Source organism: Choloepus didactylus, chromosome 11, assembly GCF_015220235.1.
Source record: "Choloepus didactylus isolate mChoDid1 chromosome 11, mChoDid1.pri, whole genome shotgun sequence".
Lineage (NCBI taxonomy): Eukaryota > Metazoa > Chordata > Mammalia > Pilosa > Megalonychidae > Choloepus > Choloepus didactylus.
Window position 1 is genome coordinate 21,880,642 of NC_051317.1, and position 17,892 is coordinate 21,898,533.

At 36.0% G+C, this 17,892-nt stretch overlaps 1 protein-coding gene and 1 pseudogene across 1 annotated transcript; both read right to left on the reverse strand.

The window, feature by feature from the left end:
• Positions 1-8,902: 8,902 nt before the first annotated feature.
• LOC119506566 (olfactory receptor 2T8-like) lies at positions 8,903-9,853 on the reverse strand. The gene has a single exon (XM_037799578.1). It carries the CDS (start codon positions 9,839-9,841, stop codon positions 8,903-8,905), a length of 939 nt encoding a protein of 312 aa, XP_037655506.1. The 5' UTR covers positions 9,842-9,853.
• Positions 9,854-15,248: 5,395 nt separating this feature from the next.
• LOC119506567 lies at positions 15,249-16,204 on the reverse strand (annotated as a pseudogene).
• Positions 16,205-17,892: the final 1,688 nt, after the last annotated feature.

Sequence of the window (17,892 nt, forward strand, 5' to 3'; positions counted from 1 at the left end):
CAAAATTCTAGGGACATCCAGATAATATAAGCAAAGAAAGGTTACAGGAACAGAGGACATCCCCCAACCAGCTTTGGCCAGCCCACAGTTTCAGTACACAGTAATTTTATGCACAGAAGGGCTACCTTGTAACCCCCTCAAAAACCCTAAGATAAACGTTTTTCTTTTTCTTTCTTAAAACAATTACGTATACAGAAAAATTAGGCTCACATGTCATTTATGTGTGGCATTAGGTCCTCTAACTCTGGACTGGGGATTGTTTTTCAAAATTAAGTAGACTTTCTGCATTAGCAAAAAATGAAATGTATACTACATTGGACAAGAAAAGGGAGTAATTATATATAATGCTGATATGTCAATCATCAGTAGTAAGAAGACAACAAAATGCCAATTAAATTTAATTAAATTATCCTGAAAGCAATGTGCTGCATTTCAATAAATAAAAGATGTGTGAGACACTTGGCATGAAGAGTGGGAGACAAATCTTCATTCCTTGATCTATGCAGTAAAAGCAAAAATTATATACATATATTTTACTCTGAATCTCCATTCAAAATTTCTCTTCTTTACCTTGGGAACCTGGTGAATTTTCTCTTCCCTCATGACTCAGCTTATATAGACCCTTAACAAAAAGGCTTTCCTGAAGACCCTACATGCCAATAGGTTTGTCTTCCTCTGCATGGCAGTTATGAGTTAGCATGTCCTTTCTCTCTCATTTGATTATAGACTTTCCTAGTGTAGAGTCAACATCTTGTATATGTTCCAAATAAATTACATTAAACCTTTATATGCATCTATGAGACAGCCCCTGAAGCAGCTCCTAGAAATAGTGAACATATTGAGGGTAAGAAAGGGGCATGACCTTGAAGGGGGCTGTAGTATGTGCAATAGCAAAAGAGCAATGGAGTTAGAAATATACTCCTAAGCAGTTATTGCAGGAATATTTATTTTTTGCTCTCAGGCTGCAGTGGCTTGGGATGCCATCTTGAAATGCAGAAACTAAGCCATCCTAACATATGGCAAATAATCTATCATTTAGTGAAGAACTTCATAATAGATCCATTTTCTAAGTGTTCTATTTTCTCATTACTTTAAATATAAGCCAAAGAGAAAAGAGAATGAAAATAATAATTCTCCCAACAAGAAATTCTGTCATTGAATTTGTGAATCAAACCTCCAGAAGAGGTTTTGAATGAGTATTTCTTTCAGAGTGCTGTTGGTGTTTACAAATAGGAAACTATATTTGTGCAACTGTACAAAATGTAACCAAATACAAGAAGGTTTGATTAGAAATTAAAATGCAAAATCTTTCTTTTGTAATATTAAACTTGATAATGGTCGATGAAACTTACTGATGTCCAGAAACACTCTTCTCTCTCTGGTTTCTCTGTGGCTTTTCAGAAATTACCTTCCCTTTATACGAATACCATTTATGGAAGAGGTAAATTCTACATTTTTAAATTAAGGAATCCCAAGAAGCCACACCCCAGTCAATGTCATTAAAATAATTGCTTATACAATGCTGCCCTCTAGCAATGGCTCAGTCTGTGCTATAGCACCAGCAATCCTCTATCCAGGCCACTGAACACTTTGTTATAATCAGAGTACGTATGTCAAAATGGGAAGAGAGGTTTCCTCTGGTCTGGCTCCCTAATGAGTATCTAACAATGGTTATATTAGGTAACCAAGGCCTAGAAAGATCAAGTGACTTGTCTAAGATCACACAAATTGTCACTGGTACAACCAGAAGTGGAACCCAGATCCCAGATTTTCATCTTGTATTATTCTGTCTCTCACCCTCTTCTTCCATCCATTCTTCTCTCTCTTCTTCTCTCTCTTTCTCTCTCCCTCTCTCTTCTTCTCTCCTCCCCCTCCTCCTCCTCTTCCTCCTCCTCCTCCTCCTTCTTCTTCTTTTCCCTCTTTCTCTTTCCCTCTCTCCATCATTCTTTCTCTCCCCATGTATTTATCTCCCTACCACCCTTCCTCTCTTTCCCCCTTCTCATAGTGGAGAAGGTTAACTTTTGGTGATTGGGTGATGGTGTCAGAGTAAGAAAGGTTACAATGAATGACCACACAAATGGATTATGTTTAGTTTATTTTAGTTTGTTGTGGAAGGAGGGGGAATCCACAGGGAGGTGGCCACATTTCCCCGACAATTTTCTTTGAGCTAGGGTTTCTGAGCCTCCAGCAAACCCCAAAATACAAGACTATACTCACCTTTGTTTTCTCTTTTGTTACAGAAGGCAACAGTTGAAAGGAGGTAATTATGGGACGTGACAGTCACAGGGGAATTTGCTTCTCTAAAACCCCTCCACCACCATTGTGAAAAGGTTTGGCATAGTAACATAGTTGGGTTGGACTGGAGAGCTAGGGGAGGAGTAATTTCCCCCAACATATTCACCTGAAGTAGATAAAATAGTGCAGAATGATCGAGCATGTAATAAAAAAATATTAGAGAGATGCTCAAAATCATTAGCTACCAGGGAAATGTCAATCCAAACCACAGTGTGATACCATTTCACATCAACTGTGAGTAGGAGAAACAGATAATAAGGGTTGAAAAGGATATAGGGAAATTGGAACCCTCATACACTGCTGATTAGAATGTTAAATGGTGCAGCCATTCCTAAGTATGTACCTAAGAGAAGTGAAAACGTATGTCTACGCAAAAACCAAAGCTTGTATTTTCATAGAAGTACATTCGTGATAGCCAAAAGGTGGAAATAACATGAATGTCCATCATTAGAGGAATGGATAAACAAAGGTGGTATATTCACACAATGCAATATTACTCAGCCATAAAAAGGAATGAAGTTCTGATACATAATATAACATAGACAAACTTTGGAGACATCATGTTGTGTGATATAAATCACCACTTAAATGGAATATCTAGAATAAACATATTCATAGAGACAGAAGAAGATTAGAGATTACCAGGGCTTAGAGAAGCTATCATTGCTTAATGGGTACTAGTCAGGGTTCTCCAGGGAAACAGAACCAACTGGAGATATCTGCAAATATGAGATTTTATAAAACTGTCTCATGTAACTGTGGGGATATATGAGTCCAAATTCAATAGGGCAGGCCACAACTCTGATGAAGGTCTTCAATGAACTTTCCAGGAGTGGCTGGCTAGCTGAAGAAAATTTCTGTAGGGCAGGCTGTGAGCTGGCATCTGATGAGCATCTTCGATGCATTCCCCAGGAGAGGCTGACTGGCTGAGAAAGAAATGAAAGTTCTCTCTCTTTTACCTTAAAAGTTTTCAACTGATTGGGTTAAATCCAACTAATTGGATTCTTTCATTGTGGAAGACACTCCCTTCATTGATGTAATCAGCCATAGATGCAATCAATTGACTGATGATTTAATAAATCAGCCTTCTGGTTTATTAACCAACCACAAAGTATCCTTGCAGTAATGGTTAGGTCAGTGCTTGCCTAACCAGACAACTGGGCACATATCACTTGTCCAAGCTAACACATGAACATAACCATTAAATGTAGAGAATGTTTGATTTGGGTAGTGAAAAAGATTTGGTAATGGACAGTGATGACAGTAGCACAACATTGCAAATGTGGTTAATGACCCTGAATTATACACATAAAATGGTTAAAATGGAAAATTTTATGATATATCTATATATTTATATATCTATATATCTTTATCTATATATCTATATATCTATATCTATATCTATGTATGAAATACTGATGCATGTTACAACATGGATTGTAACATTGAAAACATGCTAAGTGAAAGAATCAGTCACTAAAGATCATGTATTTCATGATTCTAATCACATGAACTGTCCAAAATAGACAAATACATAGGAACAGAAAGCAGATGAGTAGTTGCCTGGGGCTGATGGCAGGATGTAGGGATTGTGGAATAATAGCTAAAGGATATGGGATTTCTTCTGGGGGTGATGAAGATGTTCTAATTTGATTAGGGGGATTACTGTGCAAGTCTGTGACAGAATTAAAAAACACTGAATTGTAAACTTATGTAAAAGCCAATGACAGTATAATGAGAGCAGCAAGAGAGAAGTGATTTACCTCATAAATGGGATCCTCAATAACACTAGACATTGCCAAGTGTAGCCTGTAACACTGATGAATCTATGAATATCTTCCAAGTTGCCTTCCACCATAACTTTCACCTATTTTTCTTTTCACTAATTCTATTGTTACCTACACATAAAATAAAATGTACCATTATTGACATTTAGTCTATTCACTATGTTGTGAAATAACTATCACTATCTTATTTCACATTTTCACCATCCCAGAAGGAAAGTCCACACCCATTAAGTAGTCACTCCCTATTCCTCCCACTGATATGCTCTATTTCTATGGATTTATCTATTTTGGATATTTCATAGAAATGGAATCAAGCATTATATGGGTTTTTTTTGTGCTTGGCTTCTTTCATGTAGCATAATGTCAAAGTTCATCTGTGTTGTAGCATGTATCCTACCCCATTCATTTTTATGGTAGAATAACATTCCACTGTAATTTGTTTATTCCCTCATTTGCTGAAGAATGTAAGGGTTGATTCCAAATTTTGGCTGTTGTGAAAACTGCTGCTATGAATAATCATGTATGAATGTATTTTTGAGCATCAATTGTCATTTATTTGGAGTATATACCTAGGAGTGTGATTGTGGGTACTATGGTGAGTCTCTGTTTAATTTATTGGGAGACTAACAAACTGTTTTCCACAGTGGCTGTACCATTGTACATACCATCTAATATTGTACATCTTTTCCAGTTTCTTCAAATACTTGCCAACACTCATTATTGTCATTATTTCTTTATTACAGCCATCCAAGTGGGTGGGAAGTGATATCTCATTGTGGTATTGATTCGCTTTTCCCTAAATTACTAACAATGTTAACTATCCTTTCATGTTCCTGGTATGCCAATATTTAATTAGGTTGCCTGTCTTTGGTGTTTGAGTGGTAAGAAAATTTTATGTATTCTTGATACTAGTTTCTTATGAGATATATGATCTGTTTCAGTTAATTTGGATTTCAAATTTGGGCCTGGGTGGAGTTCAGGTGGGTTACAGTGGGGAACCAAGTCCAAAATGTATGAGAAATGATGGTGTGTTACTCAAAGGTAACAGAGAAAGAGGGGATTATGGGCCAACAGGAAACATGATTGGCTCAAGTGGTTCAACCAGCAGGTGGGGAGACCACAAACAGAACAACAGGAACCCATAGGCTGTGCCTTTAATGTTGCCCAGTGGTGGCTATTAATAGATTTCCTGTGGGAGCCAAGAATTGGTTAGTTTAAAGCAAATGTGTTCACAAAGGAAAGAACTGTCAGTTGGAGGGTTATAGGGAAGTTTAGTTTATAATCTGTAACCAGCTATGGGTCTTGGGTGAAGTGTGTGGGTTCTGGCCACAGATATTGGGTTGGGATCTGGAGGAGTTTATTCACCAGGTCTGGAAAGCTGCTTATTAATTAGTCCAAAGAAAAGTGTTGAGGCAAGTGGCTTAACCAAAGTAGGATTGATGCACACATGCAAAATTTTGATAGTTATAACAATATGCAGATATTTTTTCTGCCATTCTATAAGTTGTTTTCTTTTTATGATTTGTCTTTTCATTTTAAATTGTAATCTTTAATGCATAAATATTTTAAATATTTAAGTCAAATTGATTTTATCTTATGTTTTTGTGTTTATGATGTCATATGTTAGAAACCATTTTCATATCCAAAATCACTGAAATTAACCCCAAAGTTTTCTTTCTACATTCTACAATTTAGTATCCCACCTTAGGAGTTCCAAGACCCACTAACCCTATGTTTACTGGCTGAGGACTTGCCACCCATTCTTGAAATTGCATAATTATATTCACTTTGCCTCTGAAATGCAATATGGTGCCTGTTATTCCAGCATTCTTTCATCCCCACATATATGTGGAAACCTGAATATAGAATAGCTTATTTTACCATAAATCTTGGAAGAAACAGGGAGCAACCCCAGTATGTCTCAATGATGTCAGTAGTGTCATCAAGGGTGCTTTCAATTGCTTCAGGGCTCTCCTAGAAGTGGGGGTTAGTTCAACTTGAATAACAAAATGGTCCAAATGTTCCCATTATTCTGTTTTTAGCTTCATGCAAAATTCAGTGTGGCAGGTCTGGCATTTCCATCCCACCTGGTGTTGGGCTTTTGGATGGTCAGTTTTACATGTCACTTTGGTCAGGCTAAAACCAAGTTGTTTAGTTGAACATTTATCTAAATGTTGCTGTTTGGGTGTTTTGTAGCTGTGGTTTACCTCTACAATCAAATTACTTTAAGCAAAGGACATTAGTCTGAATAATGTGTGTGGGCCTCATGCAAGCCCTTGAATGCCTTAAGTGCAAATACAAGATAAAAAAAAAATGCTTAAATAAAACAAAAATAAATCTTGGTTGAGTTTCCAGTCTGCAAGCATGTCCTATGGGTATCAGACTTGCAAGCTCCCACAGTTGACTTTGACAATTCTTTAAAAATTGTCTTTAGACATATACGTGCACCTGAGTGTGATATAGAAGTATGGGAAAGAAAAGAAGTATGTCAGAGTTTAAATTTCCAAATGCAAATCTGTATAAAAGACATGAAACATTCTTTATCATAGACCCATAGAGCTGATATTTCCAAAAAGTAATTCAGATCCTCATCCACCAGTAGCTCAATTAAAATACAAATGAATTTCACAACTTGCAGATATCTGCCTTTAAAGTGAGGGTAATTATTGAGAAATAATGGTCTGCCAGTTTGAATGTATTATGTCCCCCAGAAAAAGCCATATTCTTTGTTGCAAACTTGTGGGGCAGACATATTAGTGGGGATTAAGTTGGATTTGGATTGGGTTGTTTCCATGGAAATGCACCCCACCCAACTGTGGGTGGTAACTCTGATTGGATAATATCCATGGAGGTGTGGTCCCGCCCATTCAGGGTGGGTCTGAATTAGTTCACTGGAGAACTATATAAGCTTAGACAGAAGGAGTGAGCTTTCTACAGCCAAGAGGGACACTTTCAAGAATGCACAGAAACTGAGAGAGTAGCTGCAGATGAGACAATGTTTGAAGATGGCTGTTGAAAAGCAGACTTCTGTTCCAGAGAAGCTAAGAGAGGACAAATGCACCAAGAGCAACTGAGAGTGACATTCTGGAGAGGAGCTGTGGCCTACAGAGGAACATCCTGGGAGAAAGCCATTTTGAAACAAGAACTTGGAGCAGACACCAGCCACATGCCTTCCCAGCTAACAGAGCTTTTCTGGATGCCATTGGCTATCCTCCAGTGAAGGTACCTTGGACACTTTATGGCCTTAAGACTGTAACTGTGTAACCAAATAAACCCCCTTTTATAAAAGCCAATCCATTTCTGATGTTTTACATTCTGGCAGCATTAGCAAACTAGAACAAATGGTATCCTGGAAATTTGAGTGGGCACCTAGGCAGATGCTGATTAAGTTGGGCCATTGAGCCCCTAAATTAGGAGTCTTTTTGCCAATAGAATCAGTCCTTTCACCCCTGCCTGAGAAGTTTAACCCTGATTCTTCCTGCAGGAACTCTAATAGTTCCCTTGAGGGAAATACCTTTCAAGAAACTATTGATTCTCTTCAGGAACTATCCCACACCACAAACCTTGCCTCTAGACCTATAAATAGACTTAAGTCTCAGCCTGTTCCAAAGGATGTGAAGGAAAGCATAAGCCATAATGAAGTGTGCTAAACTCCAAGTGAACTATGTAACTTTTTCAAATTTACAGATAGAAATATGGGAAATCTGTGTGTGGGAATGAATATTAAAGGTGTTGGATTATAGTGGAAGGGATATAAAGTAACCCAGGCCTAATTTATAGATACAGTGAGATGCTGCTAAACCCATTTGAATAGCTTAAATGAACAGAGTTGACAATACCCAGCACACAGCATTGCTAAAAATGTGGAATGACTAGAACTTGCCACATATGTTGATGAGAGTATAAACTGTACAACTACTTTATTGAAAAGTTAACTATAACTTTAGAAAGATAAGTAAGACTATATGGTCACCAAAAGGAGCTTAATAGTAGTTATAGTCATAAGAAATCCAAACTGAAAATTCCTTTAGAAGTCCATCAACAAAATAATGTATAAACAAACCATGATATATTCATTCAATGAAATAGTTCCAACTAATAAAAAAGAAAAAGTAGTGAGATAGGTAAAAATATGGATATATATATATATATATATATATATATATATATACACACACACACATGGAGAGAGAGACAGAGAGAGACAGAGACAGAGAGACAGAGAGGCCAGAAACACATGCAAAAATGTGTCCACAAATATTGAATTCTAAAATACACAGAAATGAACATGCAATGAAAATTATACTGCTGGTTGTATATGTGGTTGGAAGTTTTACAGGATAAGTACATGAAGGGCATATATGCAGTGACAGAAACTGTGACTCTTGAAAGTGGGGGTGAGTTACATGAGTATGGTATTTCTCAAAACTGATTAAAGGTATGCTTCAAATCTTGGTATTTTACTGTGTATATATTATACCTCACTATTAAACACATGATTAGCAATTCATTGTCAAAATTGCTCGAAACCTTATCAGCTGATTCTTTCAACATAAAATATTTACTGTGAAGTACAGTATAGAAATATATTTCTATGAATTTGTGATTCAAAGATAATTAACAATATACAATTTGGGGGAATGGCAACTTAGCAAATGAAACAGAAAGATGGAGATGGCTCCATATTTCAGTGTAAAAAAGAAAATAAATTGGAGCTATAAATATTAGCTTAAATATGTAGACGTTTATAACTTCACTCTAGAAATTCACACAACATTGTTTGTTGTTAACTTTTAAACTTGTGGGAAATCAAAGTAGTCTTAGTTATGATTAAAGACAACAAATTCGTGCATACACCTTCTCAATGCTTCCATCACATCATTGTTCCTCAGACTGAAGATGAGGGGGTTCAGTGCAGGAGTGAAAATTGTATAAAAGGCTGACACAAACTTGTCATAGTTAGCTGACCCGTAGGATTTGGGTCTCATGTATATAAAAATAGCAGCTCCATAAAAGAGTCCCACTACAGCCAAAAGTGATGAGCAGGTGGCAAAAGCCTTTTTGCAGGATTCTGTGGATCGCATGTGGAGAACAGCAGCTAGGATGAGACTATAGGAGGTCAGGATGAGAGAAAACGGGACCAGGATCATTAACACACAGCAGAAGTACATGGCATACTCAAAGACAGATGTGTCAGCACAAGCCAAGTGCACCAGCATGGGGGCCTCACAGAAAAAATGATCAATCTCATGTGATTTGCAAAATGGGTAGTTTAGAGTAGCAGCAGCCTGCATGAACCCATCAGCTGCTCCCAGAAACCAAGACCCCAAAATCATTCTCAGGCATACTTGCCAGCTCATGAGGACAGAATATCGCAGAGGGTGACATACAGCAACATAGTGGTCATAGGACATGGCTGCCAGAAGGAAGCACTCTCCACTACCTAGTGTGAGCAAGAGAAAGATCTGGAAGCCACAGCCAGCAGGGGAGATGAACTTATTTCCAGTCAAGTAGTCAGCAGCCATTTTGGGCACAATAGTGCAAATCAGCATCATGTCCATGAGGGAGAGTTGACTCAGTGGAAAGTACATGGGTGTATGAAGCCAGCAGTCCTGGTGAATCAGGAAGCTCATGAGGGCATTGACCAGTAGGGAGATTAAGACAATTGTCAACATCAACACGAAGAGGAAGAGGTGGTATCCTGTGTGTTTGAAGAGTCCTAGCAGAATGAAATCTGAGGTATAATTTCTGTTTTCCATTATTTCAAACAAGAGTGACACTGTGAATGGAAAAATAACTTCATTGAGGTTACCATAGGCAGTTTTTATGTGGAATGGGGAGTTATTGCTTATAAGTATATAATTTTGGATTAGGATGATGAAAAATTGGGTAGTCATTTGTTTTGAAGGTAGCACCACATAGTGAATGCAATTTATGTCATGGAATTGTACTCATGGACATGATAAAAGGGGACATTTTGTCTGTAATCACACTATTCAAATAGAAGTTAAAATACAAAAAATAGAAAAGAGCATTTTCATACTTTAAAATATTCCATTTTAATTCACATTTTATTAAAATTACTAGAGTGAATATGAAAATACCTATATTAAATCCTTCACTAGACTTATGTTACTTTTTTAACTTCATCATAAAATTAACTTCAATGTAGAATGTCATCAAATGCTGGTGAATGTCCCTCTTGGAAGGAACAAAGAAATGGGCAAAATCAACTTTCTCAAAACTTCAGGAGATGTTGAAGACAAGAGAGCTGTTCAATGAGAACTGAATCAGAAGAAAAACATAAACAAAAACAAAAACAACAACTACAACATAAACCCACTTTAAATGCTAAAAATGGTAGGAGAGCCAAGGAAGAAATTTTAAATTCAATAGTTCATATCTCTCTCCTATGCCTGGATCCACACATCAGTTTGTATAACTCATGGATGTGGAATGGTGACCTGCATGAATTCATTTGTGGGTTCCTGAGATGTTATTGATCAAAGGTGGAGTCTAGGAGACTGCATGAAGTTAGTGCCCATTCCTGATGCCTAATTGTCCCACACCTGTGGGTTGGTGGACTGTGCACATTTTCTGTGTAAATCTTGCCTCTGATTACTGATGCATCTAAATGAAAATATTGGGTGTCTTTGTACATTGACTCTAACTGGCTTTGAGGAAGAGAGACTCAGGGCACATGTTTAGGCCCCCTAAGTGGCAAAAATCCACAATAAAATAATGCAAATCGAATCCAACAGCACATATAAAGAATTTTTCACCATAGTCAGTGGGTTTTATCTCAGGTATCAAGGGCAGTAAAACCTAGGAAAATCAATTAATGAAATAAATCACATTAACTAAATGAAGGAAAAAAAAACACATGATCATCTCAATTTATGCAAAAAATATATTTGAAAAAATCTAGCATAAAATGTTGATAAAAACACCTAGAACAAGAGGAATAGAAGGAAACTTCCTCAACATGATAAAGAGTATATATGAAAAAAAACACAGCTAACAATCTGCTCAATGGTGAAAGAATAAAAGCTTTTCCTCAAATGTCTGGAACAAGTCAAGGATGCCTACTGTCACCACTGTTATTCAACATTGTGCTGGAAATTCTAGCAAGTGTAGTTAAGCAAGAAAATGAAATAATAGCCATCCAAATTAGAAAGGAAGAAATAAAACTTTTACTATTTGCACATGATATGATCCTAAGTGGTTTGTTACAAGACTAACATGCAACAATCAGTAGTGTTTCTGTATGCTAGCAATGAGCAATATAAGGAGGAAAACAAAACAAAACAAAACAAAACAGCCCATTTACAATAGCAACTAACAAGTAAAATAGCTAGGAATATGTTTAACCAAGGATGCAAAGATTTATATTTTGAAAACTACAAAACTCTGCTAAAAGAAATTGATGAAGATCTAAATAAATGGAAGGACTTTCCATGCTCATGGATTGGAAGACTAAAGAATATTATTAGGATGACAATTCTATGAAAATCACTTACAGATTCAGCATGATCCCACTGAAAATTCCAACTGCAGACTTTGAAGAAATGGAAAAGCCAATTATCAAATTTCTTTGGAAGGGTAGAGGGCAATGAATAACCAAAGCCATCTAATAAAAGAAGAAAGAAGTTGGAGGACTGACACCTCCTGACTTTAAAACTTATTACAAAGCGACACTGGTCAAAGCAGCATGATACTGTCACAAGGATTGACATATAGACCAATGGATTCAAATTGTATGTTCTAAAATAGACCTTCACATCTATGGCCAATAGATTTTTGACAAGGCTGCCAAGTTCACTCAATTGGGAAAGAATAGTATCTTCAACAAATAGTGCTAGGAAAACTGTGTATCCATGTGAAAAAGAATGGAGGAAGGTCCCTATCTCACATCATATACAAAAATTAACTCAAAATGGATTGGAGACCTAAATCAAAGAACCAGCACCATAAAATCCTAGAAGAAAATGGAAGGATATATCTTCAGGATCTTGTGTTAGGCAATGGTTCTTAGATAAAAGAAAACAATCTCATCAAAATTAAAAACTTTTGTGCATCAAAGATTTTATCAACAAAGTGAAAACAACCTATTCAATGGGAGAAAACTACATATCTGATAAATGTTTCATATCCAGAATATACAAAGAAATCCTACAACTCAACCACAAAAGGACAACCAACCAAATTTTTAAATGGGCAAAACTTGCATAGACATTTTTCCAAAGATGATATACAAGTGGATAAAAAGTCCATGAAATGATGCTCAGCATCATTTGTTATTAGATAAATTAAAATTAAAATTACAGTTAGATACCATTTCATACCCATTAGAATGGTTACTATTAAAAAAACAAAATTAAAAGTGTTGGAGTATTGTGGAGAAATAGGACCATTCAATCATTGTTGGTGAGGATGTAAAATGGTGCATCTACTCTGGAAACAGTTTGATACGTCCTAAGAAAGCTAAGTATAAAATTACCATATGACCCAGTAACCTTCTACTAGGTATATTCCCAAAACAACTGAAAGCAGGGATTCAAACACATATTTTCACACTGACATTCATAGCAGCATTATTTACAATTGCCAAAAGATGGAAGCAATTCAGGAATCCTTCAAGTGCTGAATGGATAAACAAAATGTGGTATATACGTACAATGGAATATTATTCAGAATTACAGAGAAATGAAGTTCTGGTTCATGCAACAACATGGATGAACCTTGAGGACATCATGCTGAGTGAAATAATCCAGGAACAAAAGAACAAATACTATGCAATCTCACCAATATGAAATAATTAAAATAAGCAAACTCATAGAGTTAGAATCTAGAATATAGGTTACAGGGTCTGAGTTGGAGTATGTAATGGGAAGTTAGTGCTTAATTTGTGCAGAGTTTCTATTTGGGTTGATTGTAAAGTTTTGGAAATGAGTGGTAGTGATGGTGACACAACACTGTTAGTGAAATTAACAGCACTGAGTTATATATGTGAATACTGTTCAACACAGCGAACCCTATTTTAAATGATGGGCATAGTTAATAGTACAATTATAAACACTTCTTTCATGAATAATAACAAATGTACAACACTAATGCAAGGTGTTAATAGTAGGGTGATATATTGTGGAAAATTTACACCCTACTGTAAACTATAGTTAATAGTCCAATTCTGTTATCAGTTGTCACAAAGGCACCACACTAATGCAAAGTGTTAAAAAGGGTTGTAGGGTATGCTGGAATGCTGTATTTTTGCAGGGTTTTTCTGTAAATCTACAACTTCTCTAATAAAAAAATAAGTTGAAAAAAAATACAACAGCAAGGCCCTGATGATCATGTATTTAATACCATAGAAAAAAATTCAAACTAAATAGTATATTGAGATTAGCTGGCTCACTCCTAACTGTGAGGGAGAATATTAGGAATAAAAAGAGTGACCTCAGGGTCTCAATTTCCCAGAGGATATCTGTACAAAAGACATGAAAGTTTCTATATCTCCCCTGGAAAAACAACAACAACAACAACAACAAAAAAAAAACAAAAACCAAAACAAAGGTGACATATCTGAAAAGTAACTCAGACCCTAATCCACTAGTGGCTGAATTGCAGGAAAAAAATGAATTTCCAAACTTGTTGATATCTGCTTTTAAATAGAGGGCATGGATTGAGAAGCAATGGCATCCTGAAAATCTGAATGGAGTCCTAGTCTGGTCCTGATTTAGCTGGGGCTTAAAATCCTGAAATTATGCTGAATATTATTGCCAGTAGAATCAGTCCTTCCAGCATGCCTGAGAACACTAACACTGCTTATTCCTGTAGAAACTGTATTAGCCTCCCTTAATGTAGATACCTTGTGGGACGGTTGATTCTCTTCAGGAACAACCCCACACCACACATCACGCTTCTAGACCGATAACTAAACTTAACTCCCAGCTGGTTCCAAAGGGTGAGGTGCAAAGTGTAAACTGTAACAAAGTGTGCTACACACCAAATCAACTGCATGGGTTTTCCAAATTTATAGGCAGAAATATGGGGAATGTGTGTATGGTAATTAACATTATGGGTATCAGATATAGTGGAAGCAACATAAAATCAACCAGGCCTAATCTGGTGATAAAGGGAGATACTGCTACATCCACTAGAATTGCTACAAATGAACAACATTGACAATACCCAGCACTGCTGCCAATGTGGAGCAAATATAACTTGCCAGTCTTGCTAGTGGGAGTGCAAAATTGTCTACCTGCTTTTAAAAATAGTTTATTGAGTAGGTAATCATACCTTTAATAAGAGAAGTAAGAAACTATAATTACTAATATGAGGTTAATAGCAGCTTTATTAATAAGAGCTCCAAACTGTAAATGGCATATATGTCCATGAACAAAATTATGTGAAAACTGTGATACATACATACAATGGAATAGTACCAATAAAAGAGAAAGAAGTAATAAATCTAAAAATAATGGAGCTTGTGTCTATACATATGATTATGTATATATTGTATTATATATTGTCTTATTGGTTTCTTACAAATACACACACATATTTTCATATGTATATTATGGGAGCAAGCAACACAAAATAAAATGTCCATTTATATGAAATACTAGAATAGATTCAACCAAAGCATGTTGACAAAAATTATATTATATGTGATTGGAATTTTCATGGACAAGAACAGACAGGTTATGCTTTTCATGACAGTATGTGTATCTCTTAAAGTGGGGATGATTTATATGTGTGTATGTATTTGTCACAACTGTCTAAAGGTATACTTCAGATCTGGGAATTTTATTATGCATGAATTATTTCTCCATAGTAAACAAATGTCAGCAATGAATCCTCAATATTTCTTGAGTATTTGTTACTCGATTCTTTCAACAAATATTTACTGTGGTGTATAAAGAAGAAATATCTTACTAAAAATTTGTGATTCATGTATGTTTAATGTTACACAAATTTATTTGTTGATGGCTTACTAGCAATTGTAATAGAAGTATGGAGATGGATCCACATGTCAAAGTAAAAGAGAAAAAATATGTATCTATAAATGCACAGTTAAATATGATGAAGTTTTTACCTTTACACAAGAGATTCACACACTGCAGTGTTGGACAGTCTTCAATATTGGGTTAAATCAAAGTAATCTTAGTGATGATTTAAGGCAGCACAATTACCCATACACTTTGCAAGGCTCCCATGACATCATTGTTCCTCAGACTATAGATAAGGGGGTTCAATGCAGGAGTGAAGATGGTATAAAAAGTTGACACAATCTTGTCATGGTTAGCTGACCTGTAGGATTTGGGTCTTATATAAATAAAAGTAGTAGCTCCATAAAAGAGTCCCACCACAGCTAAATGTGATGAACAGGTGACAAAAGCCATCTTGCAGGCTTCTGTGGATTGCATGTTGAGAACAGCAGCTAGGATGAGATTATAGGAGCTCAGGATGACGGAGAAGAGGACGAGGATCATTAACACACAGCAAATGTACATGGCATACTCAAAGACAGATGTGCAAACACAAGCCAAGCATAACAGAGTAGGAGGCTCACAAAAAAAAATGATCAATCTCGTGTAATTTGCAAAATGGGAAGCTTAGGTTTGCCACAGCGTGCATAAGCCCATCAGCTGCTCCCAGAAACCAAGATCCCAGAATCATTCTCAGGCATACTTGCCAACTCATGAGGACAGGATATCGCAGAGGGTGACATACAGCAACATAGTGGTCATAGGACATGGCTGCCAGGAGGAAGGACTCTCCACCATCCAGGGTAAGAAAAAAGATCTGGAAGCCACAGCCAACAGGAGAAATGACATTCTTGCCAGTCAAGTAGCCAGCAGCCATTTTGGGCACAATTGTGCAAACCAGCATCAGGTCCCTGAGGGAGAGTTGGCTCAGTAGAAAGTACATGGGTGTGTGAAGTCAGCGGTCCTGATGAATCAGGAAGATCATGAGGGCATTGACCAACAGGGAATGAAGACCACTGTCAGCATCAACACGAAGAGGAAGAAGTGGGCTCTGGTATGGTTAAAAAGTCCTACCAGAATGAAATCTGAGGTATAATTTCTGTTTTCCATTATTTCAAACAGGAATGACACTGCAAATGGAAAAATAATTCAGAGGGGTTACCAGGGACAAGTTTGAGTGTGGAATGGGCATTGTTTCTTAATATGTATGTAATTTTCATTAGGGGTGATGAAAACCTTTTGATAGTAAATGATGCTCTATGTAGCACAACATAGTTAACATAATTAATGTCTTTTTCTTGTACTCATGGACATGGTTAAAAGAGGACATTTTGTATTGTATACATGTTATCAAAGTAAAAATTAGCACATAGAGAAAAGAGACATTTTATGCTTCAAAGGATTCCATTGAATTACATATATTATTAAAATTACTTGAATATGTATGAAGACACCTATATCAAATCCTTCATCTGCCATTTGTAAATGTTTTAACTACAGCACAAAATTTAGTTGAAGGAAGAGTGACATCATCAAATGGCAGTCTCTTTTGCAAATGGTGTTGGGGAAATTGGATACCCACTTGTAAAAGAAAGAATTTGGACACCTACCTAAAAACATATACAAAAATTATCTCTAAATGAATCAAGGACCTGAACAAAAGAGCCAAAACCATAAAACTCCTGGAAAAAAAAACAGGAGAAACCCTTTTAACCTTGGATTGGTACTGAATTCTTAGATGTGACAATGATAGAAAAAAATGATAAAATGGACTTCATTAATATTAATATTTTGTACATCACAGGACACTATCAAGAAGTTGAAAAGTTGACCTAAGGTAATGGGAGAAAATACTTGCTTGCCATACATCTGAAGAGGGTTTAATATACAGAATTTATAAAATACTGATGCAACTCAACAATAAAAATTAAAAAAAAAAACTTAAAAAAACTGTCAAAGGACTTGAATAAATGTTTCTCCAAAGAATATATTCAAATGATCATAAACTCACAAAAAAGTGCTCCATATCATTAGTTACCAGGAAAATGTAATTCAAAACCACAGTGAGATACTACTTCAGACCCGCCTACTATTTAAAAGAAAACAGAAATTAATATATTTTGACAAGTATGCAAATTGCTGATGGCATTGTAAAATGGTGCAACTACTTTTGATTGTTTGATTGTTTGAAATAAGTTTGTTCCTTGGAAAGTTGAAAATAGAATTATCATATGATGCATCAATCCCATTTCTTGGTACATAGCCCAAAGAATAGAAACCAGGGACTCGAAGAGATATTTTACATTAATGTTTGTAGCATCATTACTCGCAATATCTGAAAGGTGGAAGCAAACCAACTGTGAAACATAATGTAAATGTGTAGATAAAATGTGATATTTACATGCACTGGAATATTTAACAGTCATAAAAAGACACAAAGTTATGATGCATGCACAACATGGATGAAACTTGAAGACATCATGTTAAATGAAATAAGCCAGATTCAAAAGTACAAATACTGTATTACCTCACTTGTCTGAAATACATGGAAGAAACAAATCTCACGCAGACACATAGTATACTTTAGGTTAACTCAGGGTGACAGTGGGGGGAGTTATTGTTAAATAGGTGCAGAGTTTCTGTTTGAGGTGATGAAAAAGTTGGGTTAAACAATATTGGCAATGGTAACAATATTAATGTATTGTGAATGTAATTAATACTATTTAATTGTACAGTTGAAAGTAGTTAAAATGGGCAATTTCAAATTATACACTTGTTACTACAATTGAAAAATGTTTTTCACACCATAGATGATATTG